This window comes from Erpetoichthys calabaricus, chromosome 3 (genome assembly GCF_900747795.2).
Source record: "Erpetoichthys calabaricus chromosome 3, fErpCal1.3, whole genome shotgun sequence".
NCBI lineage: Eukaryota > Metazoa > Chordata > Cladistia > Polypteriformes > Polypteridae > Erpetoichthys > Erpetoichthys calabaricus.
The window spans coordinates 306284305-306306984 of NC_041396.2; the positions used below are offsets into that span (position 1 = coordinate 306284305).

Here is a 22680-nt window from a genome sequence, read left to right on the forward strand (position 1 = left end):
CGGCCTGTTTCAGCGTGCCAGGATTCGTTACAATTTTTCAAAGAGCATCAGCTCTATCAGGCAACACACCATTGCCTATCAGAAAACGGGGAAAGCTGGAAAGTCGCCATGCAGTTGGGCTATTGACGTGGTCCAGCAACGAGATCCGCAAGTACAGTTGGCTAGTCTGACATGCCCTATAATTAGAAGCTGCGTTGCATGGCATTTTGAAATAACACTTGAAACGCGTGCCCTTCATGAGAATGTAATCCTTTGCTGGCACAAAGCCACATACTGTACTATAGTTAAAGGCAGACTGGAGCAGCGCACATTTTATTCTTTCTTCTTCTCTTGTTAGTTCACATAATTGACATTAATTGACAGTTTTTATGCTGCCTGTGTTGATAGAGGCCCTAAGATGTCGGGCACCTTGTCTCGTGTTTTTATAAAAGAAGACTTGCATCATAATGATCTTTAAATGTGGAACTACATAGCTCAGAGATTTTCATCTTCAGTCTTGTGTGTCTGTTTTAGGCTACGTGATTTCATACCATTGAACGTTGCACCCGGCAGGTCAATTTTACCTTTAAATGGTGTCTCTATTTAGAGGAAATTTATTCCAAAAAGTGTAGTAGTGCCAAATATACCTGTATAAGAAAATATGATGTTGTTCACATTACTTTAAATACTTAACTCTGTTTTTGCTCACATATTTTTATGGTGTTTGCTCTTATTTCTACCTCAATACTGATGATGAATGAACAGCAACACAGACACGGGAGAAATTCGGGCTGAATGCTAAAGGACAGCAGCTGCTTCATTCTTATCCACTCGAGTGTTATTAGCAAATGATAGCTTAAATAATGTGGCGTGACCACTAGGGGGAGTTGCAGCACCCCCAGACCAGGGGTTGCCAGCTCCAGTCCTAGAGGACCACCGTGGCTGCAGGATTTCATTCTAACCCTTTTCTTAATTAGTGACTAGTTTTTGCTGCTACTTAACTTCTTATGGATTCATTTTAGTTGACTTGTTTAAAGATTTTTTTCCTCTAAATGTCTTCATCGTTCCTCTGAACTGCTTCACTTCTTTCCTTAAATGGCACCCAAACAGAAATGAAACATGAAGTGAGTGAGCCAACAGAAGGCCAAGTAAGTCAGAGCGTCAAACTCCAAATAATTTCACTCCAACCAGTTGCTTAATCAGGTGCCAATTCTTGTTAATTAAACTCGTTCTTTAATTCCATGGCTTGTTGCAGCTCGCATGGTGCAACAGCAGACGTTTCTGAAATTGTTAATTTTCTCTTTTCTAAGAGCTCTGTTAAAATGTCTTGTGGACCTGAGCAGATCAGCATTCCTGAGACCATCATCTTTCTTTATTCCCAGATACTGTGTGATGGACACCGTGTGCTGGTCATGTTTTGGTTCATTTTATATCTCATTGTTTGATGGCTAATTAAGGAAAAAGAAACAATTTAAGGGGTCTGAGTCTTCAAGAACAAGTCAATTAAAATGAATTCAAAAGAAGTTAATTAGCAGCAAAACCAGGCCACTAATTAAGAAAGGGGTTAGAATGAAAACCTGCAGCCACGGTGGTCCTCCAGGACCAGAGTTGGGGACCCCTGCCCCAGACAACCTCACAGGCACAAGTCCCCATTAAAATAAAAGGTTTGTTCCCACAAAGTGACGTCAACTTAATACAATACAATTTATTTTTGTATAGCCCAAAATCACACAAGAAGTGCTGCAATGGGCTTTTTAACAGGCTCTGCCTTATGATAGCCCCCCAGCCTTGACTGTCTAAGAAGACAAGAAAAAAAACTCCCCAAAAAAACTCAGTTTTGGCCGTTTTCACTTTTATTCTCTCAGTCACGATCACCATACATTCACCGCCCTAGGGATCTGACTCTGTTAGTTTTTATTTGAAACTGGGAGTAACTGGAGATGTGAGTGGTGTTTTGAGGCAATGGAACTGGACATTCTCTGATCTGGAGGGATAAAAGCTGACACACAAACACGCTGGCGAATCTGCCTTCTTTGTATCTCACCGTCACTTGATTTTGTGTTTATTCAGTTTTATTGAGTGTTCCTGCTGCACTGAATAAGATCACGCCTTCTGGTGCACGATGTCGACGCAGCACAGAGGGGAAAAAAAGAAAGGCAAATACAGTGGAACCTCAGTTTGTGAGCATAATTCGTTCCGGAAACATGCTCGCAGTCCAAAGCACTCGTATATCAAAGTGAATTTCTCCATAAGAAATAACGAAAACTCAGATGATTTGTTCCACAACCCAAAACTATTCATATAAAAATGATAGTGAAAGTATGAAAGTAAAAATACATAAAACAAATTAACACGCACTTTACCTTTGTAAAGAGTAATAATAATAATAATAATTCTTTGCATTTATATAGCTCTTTTGAATCATGGCTGGTGTGAGTGAGTTTCTAAACACTTGTGGGATTCCACCCGACGGGACGACACGCGGAAGAGCATCCCGAAGCAATCGCAGTCTCCCAGTGCTGTAGCAGTTCGCCGTAAAAGCGAACCCGAAAAGATTGCGTACATGCTATAAGAGCCTCCGTCGATGGGTGATACAAGGAACAAGGAACATTATAAATGTTCAGGGCACAGTACTACTTGGCCACGACCCTGCCAGACTGCTGTGTCTGTGTATAGGAGAGCAGCAGATCCCGCTACAATAAATAACCACGCTGTTGCTGTTTCAAGCTGAATAAAGCTGGTGGTGCAAGACGGGGACTCGCACGTCACAGCACACACACACACACACACACACAGTCACAATGCTGTAGTAAACAGTATACGCTCGCACAGATGTTGAGTATATGAGTGAGGCACACTGACTCAGACAGAGAATAGGAGATGATTACCCACAATCCCGCAGCGAGAGAGAGAGAGACAGAAGAACCATCAGCTCAGTTGTGATCACATGATGCTCAGCAGACAAAGCGTATACGTACTACTCGTATTGCAAGACGTCGCTCGTTTATCAAGTCAAAATTTATTAAAAAATTTTAGCTCGTCTTGCAAGACACTCGCAAACCGAGGTTCCACTGTATATGGGACATTGCATTAGTGCGATGATGTTTTCTGATTAATTTTATACCCAATATGGCATATATTTGCCTCTTTCTTTTTTTTCTCCATGCTGCGTCGACATCGTGCACCAGAAGGCGTGAGCAGGAACACTCAATAAAACTGAATAAAAAAAAAAAAAAATCAAGTGATGGTGAGATACGAAGAAGGCAGATTCGCCAGCGTTTGTCAGATCAGAGAATGTCCAGTTCCATTGCCTCAAAACACCACTCGCATCTCCAGTTACTCCCAGTTTCAAATAAAAACTAACAGCATCAGATCCCTAGGGCGGTGAATGTATGGTGATCGTGACTGAGAGAATAAAAGTGAAAACAAAAATGGAGGTCTGCTGGAGCCAATCCCAGCCAACACAGGGCACCAAGGCCTTTAAACAAACCCCGGGCAGGGCACCAGCCCACCGCAGCGAGTAAGACTCATTTGAAGGTATTCTAAATTCGCTTGGAATATTGACCTTTGATCTGTCGGCCCTACTGTGTGCTGGGTTAAGCCCATTGTGGATAGACGGCAGTAAGGTATCAATTTAGGGGGGTGGTTGGGGTATGTTTTTTTTTTTTTTTTATATATATATGTTGCATAATTTTATTGTCAAATAATGCAAAGAAAAGAGTACGCGACATGCGTTTCACCCTCATTTGGGCTCATCAGGCGTACACACTCTACTGCTCCCCTCTCGGGGAATCGAACTTCGGACATCAGCATCAGAGATGAAGCCCTTTTACTCTGTGCCATGGCGTGTGGTTCATTTATTTGACAGCCTGTAGGTCCGGAGTAATTACATTCATTGCATTTGTAGTCTAAGTCTCGATGACCTGAATTGTGTAGGTGGTTACCTACCAGGTAACGCTTGTGGTAAGTAACCACCCACACAATTCAGGTTGGGACTCAGACTGCGAATGCAATGAATGTAATTACTCCGGACCTACAGGCTGTCAAATAAACGAACCACACGCCGTGGCGCAGCGTATTCGTCCGAGGTTCGATCCCCGGGAGGGGAGCAGTAGAGTGTGTACGCCTGATGAGCCCAAATGAGCGTGAAACATGTGTTCCGTACTCTTTGCGTAATTTGACGGTAAAACTATGCAACATTCCATGATCTGCTTCTCGCAACTGAAGAGGGCACCATGGTGAATGTTTGCCAAATGGCAGACCAACCACAAGCGTTACCTGGTAGGTAACCACCCACACAATTCAGGTCGTCGAGACTCAGACTACGAATGCAATGAATATAAATATATATATATATATATATATATATATATATATATATATATATATATATATACACATAAAATGGCTGCCTCGATTGCACGGAAGTGGAGCAGATGTGAAAGAGTGGCCATGAGTCTTGAGACGGAGCTCTAATTTTGGCTTGCACCAAACTGGCCTAGGGGAGCCACCTGTTTTCTGAGCTTTGTAAATATTTGCCTCCGCATGCTTGTGGTGCCCATTATGGTTTGTCACAAAGAATGCATTTTTTTTTATTTTTTGGCACCATGCCTAAAAGGACACACAATGTACAGTATGCCCTCCAGCTCTTTCTGTTATAGTAGCCTGTTCCTCATGCAAAATAGTAACAGAGCAGTTTCTTGGAAAAGCAAAGCACATCGCAAAGCAGGTAATGTTTTTTGGTAATTGTACCATGTCGATATCCTTTAAGGAAGCAAAATTCTCGAACCAGCTCGACCAGTTCCACTTGGTAGAGAACAACACCTTTTCTGGAGAACTCGTCACGGCGTTCTGCGGTTAAGCACACTGTGCAAAAAATAAACAGAATTGAGTTGAGTTTTTTGCTCTGTCAAGCCCCTCGCCTCCTCAAAGTCAGTAAGCTCCACAACCCTATGGAGGAGCCTCATTGTGGTTTATTGCACCAAGGGTTCAGGTTAGTTTGATCCCTTCTGTAGTGAGAAGTCAAGCAAAAGGACCCCTTTGATTGGCTAATTAGAATGATTACAATATGCAAGGTGTGCCTGAGTTGCCTCAAAAGCGTGCACATCGTAATCTGCTCAGTTAGCCAATCAAAGGGGTCATTTTGCTTGACTTCTCACTCCATTCATAATGGCTAACACGGTACAACCCCCTAGTACTTTGATCACGTCTGAAAGCTTAGGACTCGTAGAGTAGATAGACTGTTAAATTGAGAGCTCCATCTAAGGACTTTATTGATACAGCGGGGAAAATAAGTAGTGAACGCGTCAACGTTTCCCTAATTTCTAATGGGGCTACTGACATGAAGTTTTCACCAGACGTCGGTAACAACCTTAAGTAATCCACACATACAAAGAAATCAAAACAAATACGTCCGTAAATGAAGAATTATGTCTCTTTGAATATGCAAATCAGTATAATGTAATAAAGAGTGAGAAACGTCAAAAAAGGTTTGGGGTTTCCGGCCCCGTATACTGTACAGAAATATTTTTTGAACAAAAAAGTACGGTCAAAGTTATGATATCTAATCATCACTACAGACATCTTCCTAGTGTCTGGAGGGAACTTAAATAAGGAGGGACCAGAAACTGGTGACAGGAATGCTGGGAGGAACCAAAGTGTAGTATGGGAGCCGTGACGTCATCAAGGGGGGACCAGAGGAAGGGATGGAATGCGGAAGTGGCAGTGCGTGTTTTAGGGGAAGTTACTGCTGCGTTGTTTCTGTCTTTCTGTGGGAAGAAGAGAAAGATAGGTAAGTACCCCGCCTTACTCCCCTGGCACGATGTATTACGCTACTCATCTGGTCTTTCCGCGGCTCCCCATACGTGCCTGCGTAACAATAAATAGTTCCTTATGTTTTGCATTCTGTGACAAGACAATGGCAAAAGCCCGGGGATAACGAATTTCAGTGAATACCAAGTAGAGGCAAGAAAAATGTACTATTTGTTGGTTTAAGCAGTGAATATAAACAACAAAAGGAGTGACAGAGTAGCGGAGAAATTTGAAAATTCAAGTTCTGAAAGTCACACAGTCCCCGAAATAAATAAGGAGTGGTCATATACCAAAGTCGTGGTGAAAAGGTGAGTTGTAGCCCACCGTCTGGATGCCTATTAGGGCACAGAGAAAGAAAAACAAAATAGGGCCGCAAAAAAATGTCCAAATGTCAACTTTAATCTTGAAATTTCCACTTTAATCACGTAGTTTATTTTGTCATTAAAGTGCAATGTCTTAAACGTCATCTTAAAATCGTTTACTAGTTTCTCAAATCCCATTGTAACTAAAGTAGCACGTTAAATGCTTTGTTTTGTATTTGATCTTCTATGTGCTCTATGTGTGTGAATCACTACGTGCTTCTTAACCGGGCTTTCTCTTCCGCCGACAGGACACAGAATCCATGACATTCGTGATATTACAGCTCTCTGAACAATTTAAATATTAAGATGTATACTTGATATCATTTTCTTAATGATCGTAATTAAAGCATGTTATTAAACATGGGGACACGGTGGCACAGTATTAGTGACGAGCTGGCGCCCTGTCCAGAGATTGTTCCTGCCTCCTGCAAGATGCTTGCTGCGCCGTGTGTGACCTTCAATGAAATACTTTATTACAGCAGTACTGTCTCCCTCAGACATACTAACCCCCAATTCCTGTCCTTCCTTTTCTTTCTCCAAGTAACCAATCGCAACACAATCAGCTCTGTGATAAATGTTAAGCCATCTGTAAGATGAGAATGCCGATTCTTCAAAACTTACATGGAACATTGAAATAGCTTCATAGTATGTGTTTAATTTTTCTCTCCATCTGTCCTTCTAATGTCACGCCAGCACCAGCAAGAATACAGCGCGAGGCAGGAACAATCCCAGAACGGGGCGCCAGCTCGTCACTAGCGCTGTGACACTGTGTCCTCACATGTTTAATTATTAACAATATATACATTATTTTAATGAAGTTAAAATGTGCCTGTATAATGTAATAAACGTACTTTACTGCATTTCATCTTAAAAATGATATCAAGAGCTTCAAGAAGATAGCGCTTGGAAATCTAAATCGACTTAGAAGCCAGTCATCATCATAAGTGAATACGTGCTTTATAAAGCAGCGCAGGTTGTGTGATATTATAACTGTATCGCAAGTTTACAGTGAGGTGATTGTACTTATAAGTATAAACATTTCTACCAGGATCACTTGATGGACTGACTGAGTGCGTTTAGAGCTCTTGAGATGAAACTGTTTCTGAAGCACGAGGTCCCTAAAGGAAAGGCTCCAAAGTGTTTGCCGTATGGGAGAAGTTCAAATAAACTGTGCGCATGGCTGAGGCAGCGTGTGCCTGATGCTGTATACCGATAATCCGATCAGCTGCTGTAGAGCTGTGATTCTACACTCTGATACAGTGAGTTAAAATACTCTTTGAGTGGTGCAGTGAGAGTAACAACGCTAAAGCAGCTATGGTGTTTGGAATAGTATGGCCATTCGGTGCACCATTATATGGTTATGGGTTCATTACAGTCAGATGCCTTAAACTAATAAATGATTTGCAGTTAATTTCAGTGTATTCAATAAAGCCGTGTCAGGGATGTGGATCTAAAAAATAAAGGGAAACCACACAGGAAGAGTAGCACTGCTTAGACGTTGGGTGCCACCAGTTTGCAAAGTCAAGTGGAAAACTTGTGTACGCCAGGGATTGAGCTGGCGTGAGAATGTGCGTGGCTTTACGCCAAGTTTAGTTTTTATACACTGCGATGTGAGCGTGGAAATGGGCATGTGCGACATTTTTGTGCGTACGCACCATTTATACGTGAGGCCCGAGGTCTGTTCTCATCTATTTAATTCATTTTTTTTTTTATTACGTGGCATTTGATAGTGCAGTATTTTGTAGTTTTTTGTTTTTTTTTTTTTAATTTGTGAACTTGGCTGCTTCAGTGGTGTGCTTGGCCTTCAGGAGTTGTCAGGCTTGCTGTCAGATGATGGTGGAGTTGCAGCCGTCTTCTGCATGGATGCCGCTCAACATCCTTTTAAATTTTATGAGCCAGCGTGCAGTTTGTATCCTTCCATTTCTCCGCGGTTGGCATGATGGCTATCACCTTCCTCTGGAAACCCCTTTCTTGTTTCTACAGCCGACACGAAACGAAAAGTGGAGCGCATCTCCAAGGAACTTGAAAACTTAGATGAGATCCTAAGCAAAGACGTAAATGGTAAGGAGGAGCAGCAGCAGGAGGAAGAGGAGGAGGTGGTAGTGGATGAGGATATGGAGGAAGCCTTGCGCACCATGGAGGATGGAGAGGCGCCCCACATAATGGGCACAGGTGACTTCTAAGAGGGGGATAATGAGAAAGGCCGAGCTGCTGTACTTGGTTATTTACCTTCTTTGTTTCTTTCACTCCTTCTTCAGACCAGCCAGAGGACTCGTCCAGTGAGTTCTGGGACCAGATTAATAGAGCCGACAGCCTGGAATTGGATGGAAGTGAACAGGAGGTAAGATGAGGGTTTTCATTGGTAGGGTTAAATTCAGTGCTTTGTGATAAACGTTTCCAAGAGCACTGTTTGCTATGGTGTCCCATCATGCCCCACTCCAGAGCCTGCCTCTCCGTTTAGAGAGGTTAAACATTCTGCCTCCGAGGGAGCAGTTTATATTACTGGGAGATCACTGAATTTTCTGCTGAGTGCTCCATATTTCTGTACTTGTGCTACAGGAAGAGCCTTCTGTGTCTGAAGCAGAAGCCATAGAAGAGGAGGAGGACTTTGTGGATCAGGGTGAGTAGATTTGGTGAGTGAGGGCTTGTGGGGTGGCACCCTGTGTACTTGTATGTAGAAATCATGGTAATTAACGTCATGTGAAGTCCCCGTAACGAGTGCACTCCCAGCCTGATTACAAATCACGGGACTAATGTGGTTGGGTGCATTCAGCTTCATGCTGCTCAGCTTCTTAAACAGTACAGCCAAAACCTGGGGACCTGCAGCCGCTTATTAAAGACCCTAGGTTAGATCAACTTTATTAATCCCCTTGGGGAAATTCAAATGCATACGGCAGCAGAAGCATAAAAAAAACAAGAATACGGGACAGAGAGTGTAGCCAGTCAATCAATCAATCAATCAATCAAATCAATCACAAAATAAGTAAATTGATAAATAAATGCATAAATAAAAGTAAACTTAATGAGTACAGTGGGTGCAAAGCTTTGAATTGTCTGATAGCAGTGGGCAGAAAAGCTTCTTAGCACACTGTGATGGAGGGAACCTGTGGATTTTTAAAGCATTCCAAGAGAGCGCCTCCTGTAGGGGATTTTTTTCTTTTCATCCAATTTTGCCACCATCCTCTTTTTCACACCAGTGTTCGCCCAGTGACGGAGCAGACTTACCTGATAAGTTTGGTGTGGCAATTGTGCTTCTTTCGGGCTGAGGTTGTTTCCCCAGGAGAGCACTGCGAAGAACACCAGTGGCACCTACTGCCAAGTTACTTTGCCTGCCTTAAGGGGTGAGGGCTCCTTTCATCAGATTGGCTGGCCCAGCGCTGACTCAGCAATGAAATGGCCAATAAGGGGTGTGGCTTGTTGGCCGAGGTCTCCAGGACTCTGAACAAATGCAAATCCTCTTACGTGATATCATCTCCTGTTGAATTCTGCTCTGTTCTTATAATATTTGTATTGCACTATTGTCTTGTGTTGAGGATGACTTGTGTTCTGTTCTGTGTATTGTTTTGTATTTACCCCCCCCCTTTTTTTTTTGACACCCACTGCATGCCCAACCTAATAATAATAATTCTTTCCATTTATATAGTGCTTTTCTCACTACTCAAAGCGCTCCAGTTCAGGGCCTTGCTCAAGGGCCCAACAAAGCAGAGTCCCTATTGGCATTTTCAGGATTCGAACTGGCAACCTTCCGATTGCCAATGCAGATCCCTAGCCTCAGAGCTACCACTCCACCTACCTGGAAAGGGGTCTCACTTTGAACTCCCTTCCCTGAGGTTTCTTCCATTTTTTGTATCAACAAGGGTTTTTCCTTGAGTGAAGGCTGTGTGGGGGGGCTGTCAAAAAACAGGGCCTGTTAAAGCCCATTGCGGCAGTTCTTGTGTGATTTTCGGCTATACAAAAAAAATAAATTGTATTGTAAATTGTAACACCACACTGGCTACTATGGACTGTGCTCTACACATCCAAAGCCCCGAGTCTCTACAGGACATCCAGTCTGTTGTCATCCTGTCATCCCAGTCTGGTTGGTTGTTTATGTGAACCCCCAGGTACTTGAAGCTCTTCACCACTTGCATATCCTTCACCTGAAAGGTGACTCGTCTCAGATGCCCCTTGGCACAGCTGAAGCCCACCGCCAGCTCTGTTCGTCTTGCTGATGTCGAGTTGTAGGTTGTTGTGCCTGCGCACCACAAGACGAAATCCTCAGTGACTTTCCTGTACTCTGACTCGTCTCCATTAACCCTTAAACCGCCGCAACCGGCTATAGTCGGTTCCCAGTACAATTTTCCAGCACGCCGGAGCTGAGCAGCCAGCTCTTGACCACTGGCGCCCCCTAGCTGTCCCTGGGATTCAGACTAGCCTGCAAGCATCCTTGTTGGGCTCTGTGTGCGGCCAGTTCAAGTGCAGTTGATTTACTGAATTCCATCAATGGCATCAGTTGCACCTTGTACATATCACAATAGACTGTTGCAGTAGTTTTTTATATTTTTTACAGTTTATTGGCAGCATGTAAAATGATCAGTGTTGCAGTGGAGGGACTATGTCTCCCGGCTGGCCTGGGAACACCTCGGGATTCTCCCAGAAGAGCTAGAAGATGTGGCCAGGGAGAGGGAAGTCTGGGCATCTCTGCTCAAGCTGCTACCCCCGCGACCCGACCTCGGATAAGCGGAAGAGAATGGATGGTTGCAGTAATTGTGATGCTCTTTGCATGAAAGAAATATATGTGCTCCATTAAAATCTTACTTTTTCTTCATGAATTGTGACATTTCCTTAAAAAGTGCAGCAAAAAAGTATTTGGTGTCCCCCCCCCCCAAATATGTGGCAGTTTAAGGGTTAATAAAGCAGCCTATGATGAACGAGTCACCTGAAAATATCTGTAGATGGCAAGCGATGGCATTGTGCTGGAAGTCCATTGTGTGAAGAGTGAATAGGAAGGGAGACGGGACAGTTCCCTGAGGTGCTCCACTATTACACGTAAATTAATACAAGTTTTCATTTTTGTGCATGTTTTTTGATAGGATTTGAGAATCACCGGTTTAAATTTAAAATTATAAAGAATCCCACTGATCTAATGAAGCTCATACAACAGTTGAAGAAGACTGCAAACAAGGTGAGCAATCCTGTTTTATGCTGGTTCAGGATGGAGGGGTTTAGTGTTCTGGTTTTACTCCAGTCTGGGCACTGAATATTTTGTTTCTGCTCACTTTTCAGCTGACAGTGGAGAATTCGGAAGGAGACGCAAGTTCACCGCCAGAGGATGGGAAAAGGGAAGACATCACAGAAGAAACATCTGAGAATGATGTTAATGGGAAAGATGGATCAGAGGACTCCTTGAATGGAGTACAGCATGAAGGAGATCTAAAGGAAGATGTGCGGAGAGCATTAGACAGCAGTCAGAAAGAGGTGGGTGCACATGTTCTCGTGCTTCTCTCCGTGAAATTCTTATTTATAATGTAGACTGTCACAATCTTGGGGTCTTGTCAGGAGTGATTTGTGACAGACAGATATCCGCAAGAGTGAAACGGAAGGTCTACAGGACGGTAGTGAGACCAGCTATGTTATATGGGCTGGAGACGGTGGCACAGGAGACAGAGCTGAAGTTGGCAGAGTTTAAGATGCGAAGATTTGCATTGGGTGTGACGAGGATGGACAGGATTAGAAATGAGGACATTAGAGGGTCAGCTCAAGTGGGAGACAAAGTCAGAGAGGTAAGATTGCGTTGGTTTGGACATGTGCAGAGGAGAGATGCTAAGTATATTGGGAGAAGGGTGCTAAGGATAGAGCTGCCAGGTAAGAGGAAAAGAGGAAGGCCTAAGAGAAGGTTTATGGGTGTGGTGAGAGAGGACATGCAAGGTGATGGGGTGACCGAACAAGATGATGAGGACAGAAAGATATGGAAGAAGACGATCCGCTGTGGCGATCCCTAATGGGAGCAGCCAAAAGAGGAAGAACAACAACAATCTTGCGGTCTTGTATGTATGTTATCATCCAGTTCACGCTTATTAACCACAAGGGGGCGTCAGAGATCCCCAGACACAGCAATACAGTCCACAATATAAGAATATAAATACAATAAAGAGTTTTTATTCCACAAAGCACCTTCCAGTGAACATGTCTCCAACAATTAGCTACAATCTTATACAGTCATATGAAAAAGTTTGGGAGCCCCTTTTAATTCTTTGGATTTTTGTTTCTCATTGGCTGAACTTCCTTTTAATATCTGACATGCCTTATGGAAACAGTAGCATTTCAGCAGTGACGTTAAGTTTACTGGATTAACAGAAAACATGCAATATGCATCATAAGAAAATTAGACAGGTGCATAAATGTGGGCACCCCAACAGAGATATGACATCAATACTTAGTGGAGCCTCTAGACACTGTCCTCATATAGCCTTTGATGAGTGTCTGATTCTGGATGGAGGTCTTGTTCACCATTCTTCATACAAAATCTCTCCAGTTCAGTTCAATTTGATGGACAGCCTGCTTTAAATCATCCCATAGATTTTCCATGATATTCAAGTCAGAGGACTGTGATGGCCATTCCAGAACATTGTACTTCTCCCTCTGCATGAATGCCTTTGTAGATTTCCAACTGTGTTTTGGGTCATCGTCTCGTTGGAATATCCAACCCCTGCGTAACTTCAACTTTGTGACTGATGCTTGAACACTATCCTGATGAATTTGCTGATATTGGGTTGAATTCATGCAACTCTCGACTTTAACAAGGGCCCCAGTCCCTGAACTGGCCACACACCCCCACAGCATGATGGAACCTCCACCACATTTGACAGTAGGTAGTAGGTGTTTTTCTTGGAATGTGGTGTTCTTCTTCCACCATGCAAAGCGCTTTTTGTTCTGACCAAATAACTCCATTTGTGTCTCATCAGTCCAAAGCACTTTGTCCCAAAATGAATCTGGCTTGTCTAAATGAGCATTGGCATACAACAAGCGACTCTTGTTTGTGACGTGAGTGCAGAAAGGGCTTCTTTCTCATCACTCTGCCATACAGATGTTTGAATTGTAGAACGATGTCCAGATACACCACCTGCAGCCAGATGTTCTTGCAGGTCTTTGGAGGTGATCTGTGGATTGTCTGTCACCATTCTCACAATCCTGCTCATATGCCACTCCTGTATTTTTCTTGGCCTGCCAGACCTGCTGGGTTTAACAGCAACTGTGCCTGTGGCCTTCCATTTCCTGATTTCATTCCTTACAATCGAAATTGAGAGTTTAAACCTCTGAGATGGCTTTTTGTAGCCTTCCCCTAAACCAGGAGACTCAACAATCTTTGTTTTCTGATCTTTGGAGAGTTGCTTTGAGGATCCCATGCTGTCACTCTTCAGAGGAGAGTCAAAGGGAAGGAAGCACAACTTGTAGTTGTCCACCTTAAATACCTTTATATCTCATGATGGGACACACCTGTCTATGAAGGGTTAATAGCTCATCACACCAAGTAATCAGCACTGAGCAGTGACAGGCATTCAAATCAGCACAATGATAAGGGGACCCACATTTGTGCACAGCCAGTTTTTCACATTTGATTTCATTTCATACAACTAAATACTGCGTCACTAAAAATCTTTGTTCGGAAAACACCGCAGCACTCCTAGGAAATGAAAGACAGACCACTGTTATCTTTATTGTTGAAAGGAGAGTCAATTATTATGCAGGCTGAGAGGGGGTCACAGACTTTTTCATATGACTGTATATAAATCAGACTGTCACAATCTTATGGTCTTGTATGTGTTATCATGCAGTTGATGCTCAGAACGTTTCTGGTGTGCTCCATAAAAGCAACTGTCAGTTTTATTGTGTAAAATCCGTAGTATTTTCCTCCCGGGCAGTGCTGGGTATTTCAGCTAGTTCTTCATAGAAGTAAAAGTGAAATACTGATTGGCTTTTATTTGAAAAAGGGTCAGGCCACTCCGTGTTAGAGTAACACCCATTTAATACGCAGTCTATAAATGTGTCTTCCGTATTATTGTGGGATGAGTGTGTAAGAGACAGCTGGCAGCTCAGCCTGGCCGGGACACCCTGAGAAAACATTTGGACTCTGCCTCCCCCCAAGAAGCTAGATGGCATCTCCCCTGGAGTGTAGCGGTGCCCTGGATTCCCACAGGGCATCCTGGGACTTGGAGTTTGGTATCTCAGCCCTGATGGGTGCCACCAGGGGGTGCTGTGGAAGGACCTGTGGAGTAATGCTTCCCTTATAGCCCACAAGTACTAGAAAGTCATGAAGACAGAATCCTCGAAGTACTTCTGGGTTGATTAAAGGACTTGAATTCTCCATCTGACTGGAAGTGTGGCAAGTCACGTAAGAGGAAGGACTGCTGAAAACCCAGCGAGTGAGCCAGAGACACCAAAGGAGATCTCGATATGCCAGTCGTATTAAAATGTTTACAGTTTCCTGTTAGAATAGCTTTTGCTATGACAATTAACAAATCACAGGGACAAACGTTCAGAAAAGTCATTTATAATTTAATGTTCACTCACGGGCAGTTATATGTTGCGTTGTAACAATGAAACTCCAAACACAGAATCAAAATTCAATGCGATATTGAAGAAAGGGTAATTCCAAATGTTGTTTTTATTGAAGTTTTATGTTAATTTTAAAGCCAAACAGAACAAAAACGTATGACGCAACGAACACCTCGAATGCAACATGAAACATCATTTTCTTTCAATTTATTACGTTTTACTCTGTAATGTAAAATAGTTCTATTATGCTTATGTAACAATTCCCATGAAAATAACAATCTGTTTAAATTGTACATCCGCTTCCCGATACGCGAGCGGCAGAGCCATGAAGTGGCTAGCGCGTAGTGCCCGCCCGGGGGTTGGCGAGTGAAGCAAGCAGGGGGCAGAGCACCCTAGTAATAGAATATAAAATATCAAAAGTCTGGAACTAAACAGTCTTAGAAAAGCATACTGAGAATCAGAAGCGTCAAGGACTGGACGTTGCGGGCGGCTTTTGGTTTAGCAATCGGCGTTGTTCATAGATTACATTTTCTTACGTCCCGATGGCTTCTTGGTCTCTGATGTTGCCCTTCTCTCATTGTTTTATTTCCTTTTCTTTTGCTCCTAATTTTTTGGTCCATCAGATGAGTCATATTTAAACTAATAAATTAATTAAACCCAATTCTGTGTTGTGTGTGTGAAATAGGGCGCTATACAGGTGTAAAATTTTATTCTTATTTTTCTCTTCAGCAGTGGGGCACGTCTTCCCCGTGTCCCACTGGCCCAACACCGTCCCAAAGCACTTCAGTAAACACACAACAAAACCAATCCTTCCTCTGGCACCACCACCACTCCTCCCAGGCAACCTCGTCCTCTTCCTCCCGATTCTGGCTCCTGAGTGGTGGATGCTGAACCTTTTTTTTTTTTTATAGCCCACCCGGTGCTAATTGCACTTCCGGGCGGGGCTGTAGAGGTGTCCGGGCTGGCTCCGGGATCCATGTAGCACCCCCTGGCGGCCACCCCAGATCCCCACAGGGTTGTGGAGAACTCTATCTCCCATGGAGCCCTGCGGGAAACTGAGGCACTCTTGTCAGCCAGGGAGGCTGTCACCAAGCGTCCAGGGGAGGTACTGAGGAGCCCATGACTGCTCCCCCAGAACATATACAGCAGGGGTGTCCCGGCCGATCGTTACATTGCTTTTTATAAAGTAGGCACTGCATAATAAAGCAATTGAAAAAGAAACTGAGTGGGACAAATGCATAAAGTACTGATACAAGGATGCTTGCAAGGCCAGTAAGTCCTGTAAGTTCAATTCATCCTGGTTCATTTGAGCAAAATAATGAACATCTAATACAGTTTGCAGCTGAAAAATGGAAGATTCTCCACGACAGGGCACTCCCCTATCCCAGGTGCCCTGTATTTTGCTCTGTTACTTAAGTCAGTTAAAACAAAATATAGAGATTTAAAAGCAACGTGGTTCTTATTAAAATGAAATGCCAGTAGAAGAAAATAGTCCCCAGGTTACGGACATCCGACCTACGACTTACAAACAAGCACGCAGCTGCGACGCATGCGCCTCAGTAACCGCCGCTCCGTCATCTTCGGCCAGGGGATTCATTACAACATGGTTTGAATAGAGACAGGGAATTTTATGGCCAGGTATGAGGATTGTTTCTATCACTGACCCAGACCACCTGACTACAGACCCACACTGTATGGAAAAACTCATCAGAAACTTCCAAAGACTTTGTTGGGCAGTCATCTTATCCAAAGATCTTGACCATACATTGTTCTTCACTCTTAGCCTGAAGAGGTCTGTTCATTTTTTACATTTAAGATGTCTCACTTAAAGGTCTGTCCTGGTGTTCATATAAACACAGGGAACTCCAGTTTCTGTATGGCATCTTTGCCAACTCAGAGCCTGAGTTGCCCCCAAAGCTTGCATATTGTAATCTTATTAGTTAGCCAATAAAAGGGGTCATTTTGCTTGACTTCTCACTGCACAAACATTAAGAAGTTTTTCTTTACACAAAGAACGATAAGACAAGCATGACCCTCTACACGTCGCTGAGCTGCTCCAAATTGGCGGTGTGGGGCTTGAATGTGAGGGTATTTACTCCTTTGCAACTTCACTTTCCTTTTGCAACTTCACTTTCCTTTTCCATGCAGGAAGCTGAAGGACTGAAGGGAGAGTTTGATCGGAAGCAGGCCAGCAAGACCCTGAATACCCCGGCAGACAAGGTGGAGGGCACCGGTGATGAACAGCATGAAGAAGATGCTGTAGACGTGAGCAGGGCCAGTGCCAGTCAGGCACCTCGACAGCCTGGTAAGATGGATATCCATTTTTGTGCAAAGTCATCTGTTGTCTTCATTGGCGTCATTTCATGCCCATTCCCATGCCCATGAGTCTGTTGTTAAGTTGTGAGCATGCTGTTTTGTTTTGTTTTGTTTGTTGTCCCAGATGATGCTGTTGAGCAGCAGCAGCAGCAGCAGGAGGAGGAGGAGGAGGAAGGCCAAATAAAAATCAGAATTACTAAATTTAAACCAGGCAGCAGCTCAGCTTTGAAAGATGTGAAGGTGCAGGAGATGAGCGATGCTGACCCCCGGATACAGCAAATCCGAGACGTGGTGAAAGGGCAGCTAGAGAAAGCCGGCCTGAAGGCGGAAGGTAGGGGTCCACCAGAGCACTCTGTGACAGCAGGTGTCCCGGCAATGCCCGAGATGTGTGTTTATGCCTCCCTCTTCCATGTCTTTCATTGCTGATCTTTGTTTCTGTCTACTGAGTGATGTCGGTGGGGGGGGCTGATGGGATTCAGCAGCAGGGCTGGCTATGCAAGTTGGAAAATCACATCCACCGCTTACAAGAGTGACTGTCACTCCAGGCCCTCGTAATTCTAACCTGGGAGCCTCCTGCTCTTCTGGCCCAAAGCCCCACTCATCTTCCAGGGAGCTAAAAGTGATTCTGAGGGGACAGGGGGGTCCGCTTTTCAATGATGTGTCGCTCATTTCAGGTAAAATCGAGGTGAAAATCCTGAGCCGAGGAGGTGCAGATGATGACGATGTGCACTGGCTGACCGAGGAAGACACAAAGTCATTTCGGGAGCTACTCATCAATCTGCTGGTGAGAGGCTTTCCTGTTGGTTTCGGGAAATATGGGAATTTGGGGAGGGGGTGGGGTTTAAGATGGAGTTAACTTACCTGTGGAACACCTCCATGTGCTGGGCTAACACTGCATGACAGAATGGTGACAATGACAATCACAGCACCCTGAAGGCATCATTTGGTGTCTGCCAGACTTGGCACAAGCAATATAATTAAAAAAAAAAAAAATAAACGTTCTCTGGAATAGAGCGAGTATTTTTAGGTGACCGACATATTTGACATGGCAGCGAGTCAAAAGGCATCTTGGTATTTTGCTCGGGGACATTTTGTTTTATGTTTGTTGGATGTTCTTGGTTATTTGAGCCAAATATTCGGCTTACGTGAGGCAAAGCGTCTCTGTCGTGTTTGATTTGATTCAGACGTCAGGTTTAGTGTCTCAAAGAGCTTCTCTAGTTATGGCGGGCAGTACCTTGCTGGAAAGGCCTCTTCTTACCGGTGCCTGTCATAAAACATGACGTGATTTGTGAGCGCGCTCAGTTGTTAACTTGTGTTTTAATATACATGCTGAACCAAGGGCAGCTCTTTCAGGCCGAGACTTTAACCCATTGGCATTACTGGGCCTAAATCACGTGCGCAAAAATTGAACGGCTATTATTTTGCTTATGTAATAAAGGAGCTGCAAGTGGCTGAAGAGCAGTGAGTGCAACACTCCGCACTTAGATTTACATGATTTAAAAAATGTCTGTGCACACCATTGTGATTTCATGCTTCTTTCTGTCTCTTTCTACGAGCTCATTGTCCACTCCCCTCTCTCCTCTGACTGCACAATTTTTAATATCCTACCCAACATTGATATTTTGTGTGTGTCTGATCCCTGCAATAAATCATTCCACAGAGCTAGTGCAGTCTTTCTATAAAGTCACTGATGTTGCTACTACAGAGTCCAGCCCTGTTTAAATCTTATCAATTTTCTTGTCTGTACAATATATTATTTTAATAATAATAATAATAATTCTTTGCATTTATATAGCGCTTTTCTCACTACTCAAAGTGCTCAGCAATTGCAGGTTAAGGGCTGTTGCTGAAGTGCCTAACAGAGCAGAGTCCCTATTGGCATTTACGGGATTCGAACCAGCAACCTTCTGATTGTCAGTGCATATCCCTAACCCTCAGAGCCACCACTCCGTCCTTACATAACATTTATATTTTGAATTATTCTTCTGCATCTTTGTTACAATGCAAGTTAATTTAGTGACACCAGTCCTGTCTTATAGCACATTTTAATCCATGGCAGTATCATCTCTGCCTCCCTGTCTGTAGTTCATGGTTTGATTTATTGTCCCTATTGTGTGCTTGGGGTGTGTGTGTGTGTGTACCCTGTGGTGGGCTGGCGCCCTGCCCGGGTTTGTTCCTGCCTTGCGCCCTGTGCTGGCTGGGATTGGCTCCAGCAGACCCCCGTGACCCTGTGTTAGGATATACAGTAATCCATCGCTACTTCGCGGTTCACTTTTCACGGATTCACTACTTCGCGGATTTTATATGTAAGCATATCTAAATACATAACGCGGATTTTTCGCTGCTTCGCGGGTTTCTGCGGACAATGGGTCTTTTTACTTCTGGTACTTGCTTCCTCAGTTGGTTTGCCCAGTTGATTTCATACAAGAGATGCTATTGGCGGATGGCTGAGAAGCTACCCAATCAGAGCACGCAGTTAAGTTCCTGTGTGCTGCTGATTGGCTCAGCGACGGAGTGTTGCATTAACCAGGAAGTCTCATCTCACTCATTCATCATTAACGTGCTAATGCTTCAGGGGCCGTGTCCAAGCACCAACAGAAGATGCAAATGATTGCAGAAAAGGTAAACGTTTTGGATATGTTGAAGGTAGGGAACAGCTACACCACTGCAGGACATTGATTCTTTTTATTTAAAAAGGAGGAAAAGCATATAAGATCTACGGCCGCAGTGTCCTTTAACCAGGGTGCAAAACGAGTTGCAAGTGGACGTGATAAGACAGTAGTCTGGATGGAATCTGCTTTAGGAATCTTTGCAACAAGGTCGACGACATCATGACCGCCTACAAGCTGCTACGTGTACTTCTCTATACAGTAAGTGTAAACTTATCTACCGATTTCATATTGCTTAGCAGTTGTCCCTGTTTTTAATAGAGTAAATGGTGGGTTGTAAACAATACAGGGAGGATTTAAAAACGTCCAAATACACGTTAAATAATTAAATAAAGTGTCCCTACTTTGCGGAAATTCAGTTATCGCGGTCGGCCTTGGAACCTAGGGATTACTGTAGCGGGTTGGATAATGACTGACTGACACCAATATCAACTCAGTAAAACACAAGAAAAAAATCAGGGCTTATGGGATTTCTCTTGGATATTGAATTGTATTTTACAGTACATAACTAAGACAAATTATGATGCACAGCCTTAAAATAATTTTCTTTTGTGCCCCAGCATGTCAGCTGTCATTGTCCCCAGTTTAGATGGCATATGCCATAGGATGGCAGTGTTCTCTTGTTTGGTTGTCTTCTGTACCTAAACAAGCTCTCAGAACGGCTGCAGATTTACATCTCTCTATTATAATAAAAAAAATCTTGGGTCAAGATGTGATCTTCTCAGAAAGACACTTTGACGTCCCGCGAGACTAGACTTTACAACCTTTGGAAGCAAGACCCGTGAGACGGTGACTTTTGCACATCACGCCTTACTTACAACCAATTTAAAACAAGGTCACGGACATCTAACCTCTCAGTTGTTGGACATGTGCTCTCAGCTCCTAAAAATGTTATACTTTCTAGAAGAAGAAAGAGCAGCGCCTCGAAAAGAGACCCAAAAGCGTTGGAGAGAAAAGAAGGCAAAAAAGAACAAAAATAATTGAAGTGCAAATTCTGAAAATAAGGAAAAGTAATAATCAGTCCGGACCAAGTGGAACTGAAAACCTCGTAGGTCCAATCGGGGTCAGAAATAAAAGACTTCATAAAGACGTTCAAAAACGTTGGCGTGATACACACAGGTTAGACATCAGGAAAGCGGTGGAATTCGAAAGTACCAAAAAAAAAACAAAGAAAGTAAAGATCACACTATTACAAACAAACGGAAATTATTACTCAGTGAAATAACAGAACGGCAAAAAGAGATTAAATATATGGACATGGGTGATATGACAGAAGTATGGAGATCTTGTTCAGCTTTAAAGTTTAAATTGGAGACTTGTAGATCGTTTAATTTGTGTGGCCAATCAGGGAAAAGTAGTGTTGCCTCCCAATGAAGAGGCGCATCCGCGAGAATTAAAAGATTTGGTTTTTGGTGAAAGTGAAATCAACAAACACTACAGGCAAAATATCCAAGTCTACAAAAAACATTTTTCACGATCGCATCATTCAATGCTCAAAACGTAGATTTACACAATTCAGGACCATACGCTATGACAGCAGTTCTCAAACTGTGGGGCGCGAATGTTGCCATATGTGGCATAATTTTGCTATCCGTAGGGAAATTTTAAACTTGTAGTGGTGTACCGGCAGCAAAAAATATAGGAATAAATTTTATTAGGGTTTCCAAAAAAACGTTAGGGGGGCGCGATTAAAACTGTTATGAAAACTCGGGTCGCAGATACTTAAAGGTTGAGAAACGCTGTCTTAGTAAAAATACGCATGAGTATACGACAGGATGATTTGACATGCGGTCTGTGCGACACGAGTTACGTGAGATTTTTTTCCCCATGGATTGGTGCCTGTTCTGATAGAAACTTGATCTCCATTCTGCCTGAAAACAAAAAGATTTTCTCAGTCGTCACTACAAAGTACATGGAGTAAGACAGAGGGTGTTTCATAAAGTACGCAGTTTTTGAATTGCGTGGGATCTTTTTGTTTGAAGGTTGTCAGCACTGTTCTATCGTTTTCGTTATCCATTATCACTCCGATTAGAAGACCATTTGTCGTTTTTCCATTTAGTAGCCATGGAGCGGTTCCGTATCAAGCAACGCATTCTTATTGTGAAAACTCATTACAAAAACAAGGAGTGCTACGCAGAGACTGTCGGTAAACTTCGCGCGATCTTTGGACATGATAATGCCCCTCCCGCAACAACAGTTTCAAGGTTGGTACAGAAATTCAAAGAATCTGTGTCAGAAAATCGCCCGGTCGAAACCGTAATGTTCGAACGCAAACAAAACATTGCAGTAGTGCAAGACAAGTGTGAATGTAAGCCCCGTGAAGTCGCTTCGCCATTGTTCACAACAGCTGGGTATGTCACCATCTTCGGTGTATGGAATACTGAAAAAAGATCTTCATATGCACCTCTACAAGATTCAGTTGACACAAGAGCAGAAACCAGCAGATCATGCAAAACGGCAAAGATTCGCCGATTTGGATTTTGGAACAAGAGGACGACAATTGTTCATAAAGAATAATCTTCAGTGACGAGGCACATTTCCCTCTCTCAGGGTATGTCAGCAAACAAAATTGCCGCATTTGGGGTGACGAAAACCCTCAAGTGATCCAAGAGCATGAAATGCATCCCCTACGAGCCACGGTTTGGTGTGGTTTTTGGGCAGCAGGCGTCATTGGCCCCTTCTTTTTTGAAGATGATGGTGGAAATTCAGTTACTGTAAATGGCAACTGATGAAATGTGCTTTCAGCAGGACGGGGCTACCTGCCATACAACCCGGGAGACGATCACCTTGCTTTGTGATCCCTGAGCGTATAATCTCACCTCACGGCGGCGACTAAGAATGGCCTCCAAAGTCATGTGACCTCACACCTTGTGACTTCTTTTTTTATGGGGATATGTGAAGAGGGAAATTCAACGGGTAATCGGCAAATTCGACAGAGACATCTGCGAAAGAGTTATCGTTAATTTCAACGATTAGATGACTGCCTGCAGAGAAAGTGGAGGTGGACA

At 43.4% G+C, this 22680-nt stretch overlaps 1 protein-coding gene across 2 annotated transcripts in view; it reads left to right on the forward strand.

The window, feature by feature from the left end:
• Positions 1–22680, forward strand: part of os9 (OS9 endoplasmic reticulum lectin) — a 185520-nt gene that overhangs the window by 90570 nt on the left and 72270 nt on the right. Inside the window, exons 7-14 of one of the 2 annotated variants that reach the window (XM_028798671.2) lie at positions 8136–8324; positions 8411–8493; positions 8712–8772; positions 11225–11316; positions 11418–11609; positions 16836–16992; positions 17128–17334; positions 17678–17787. In XM_028798671.2, coding sequence (XP_028654504.1) covers positions 8136–8324; positions 8411–8493; positions 8712–8772; positions 11225–11316; positions 11418–11609; positions 16836–16992; positions 17128–17334; positions 17678–17787 — 1091 coding nt within the window. The remainder of the gene's footprint in view (positions 1–8135; positions 8325–8410; positions 8494–8711; positions 8773–11224; positions 11317–11417; positions 11610–16835; positions 16993–17127; positions 17335–17677; positions 17788–22680) is intronic. The other variant, XM_051925377.1, reaches the window with a different exon arrangement.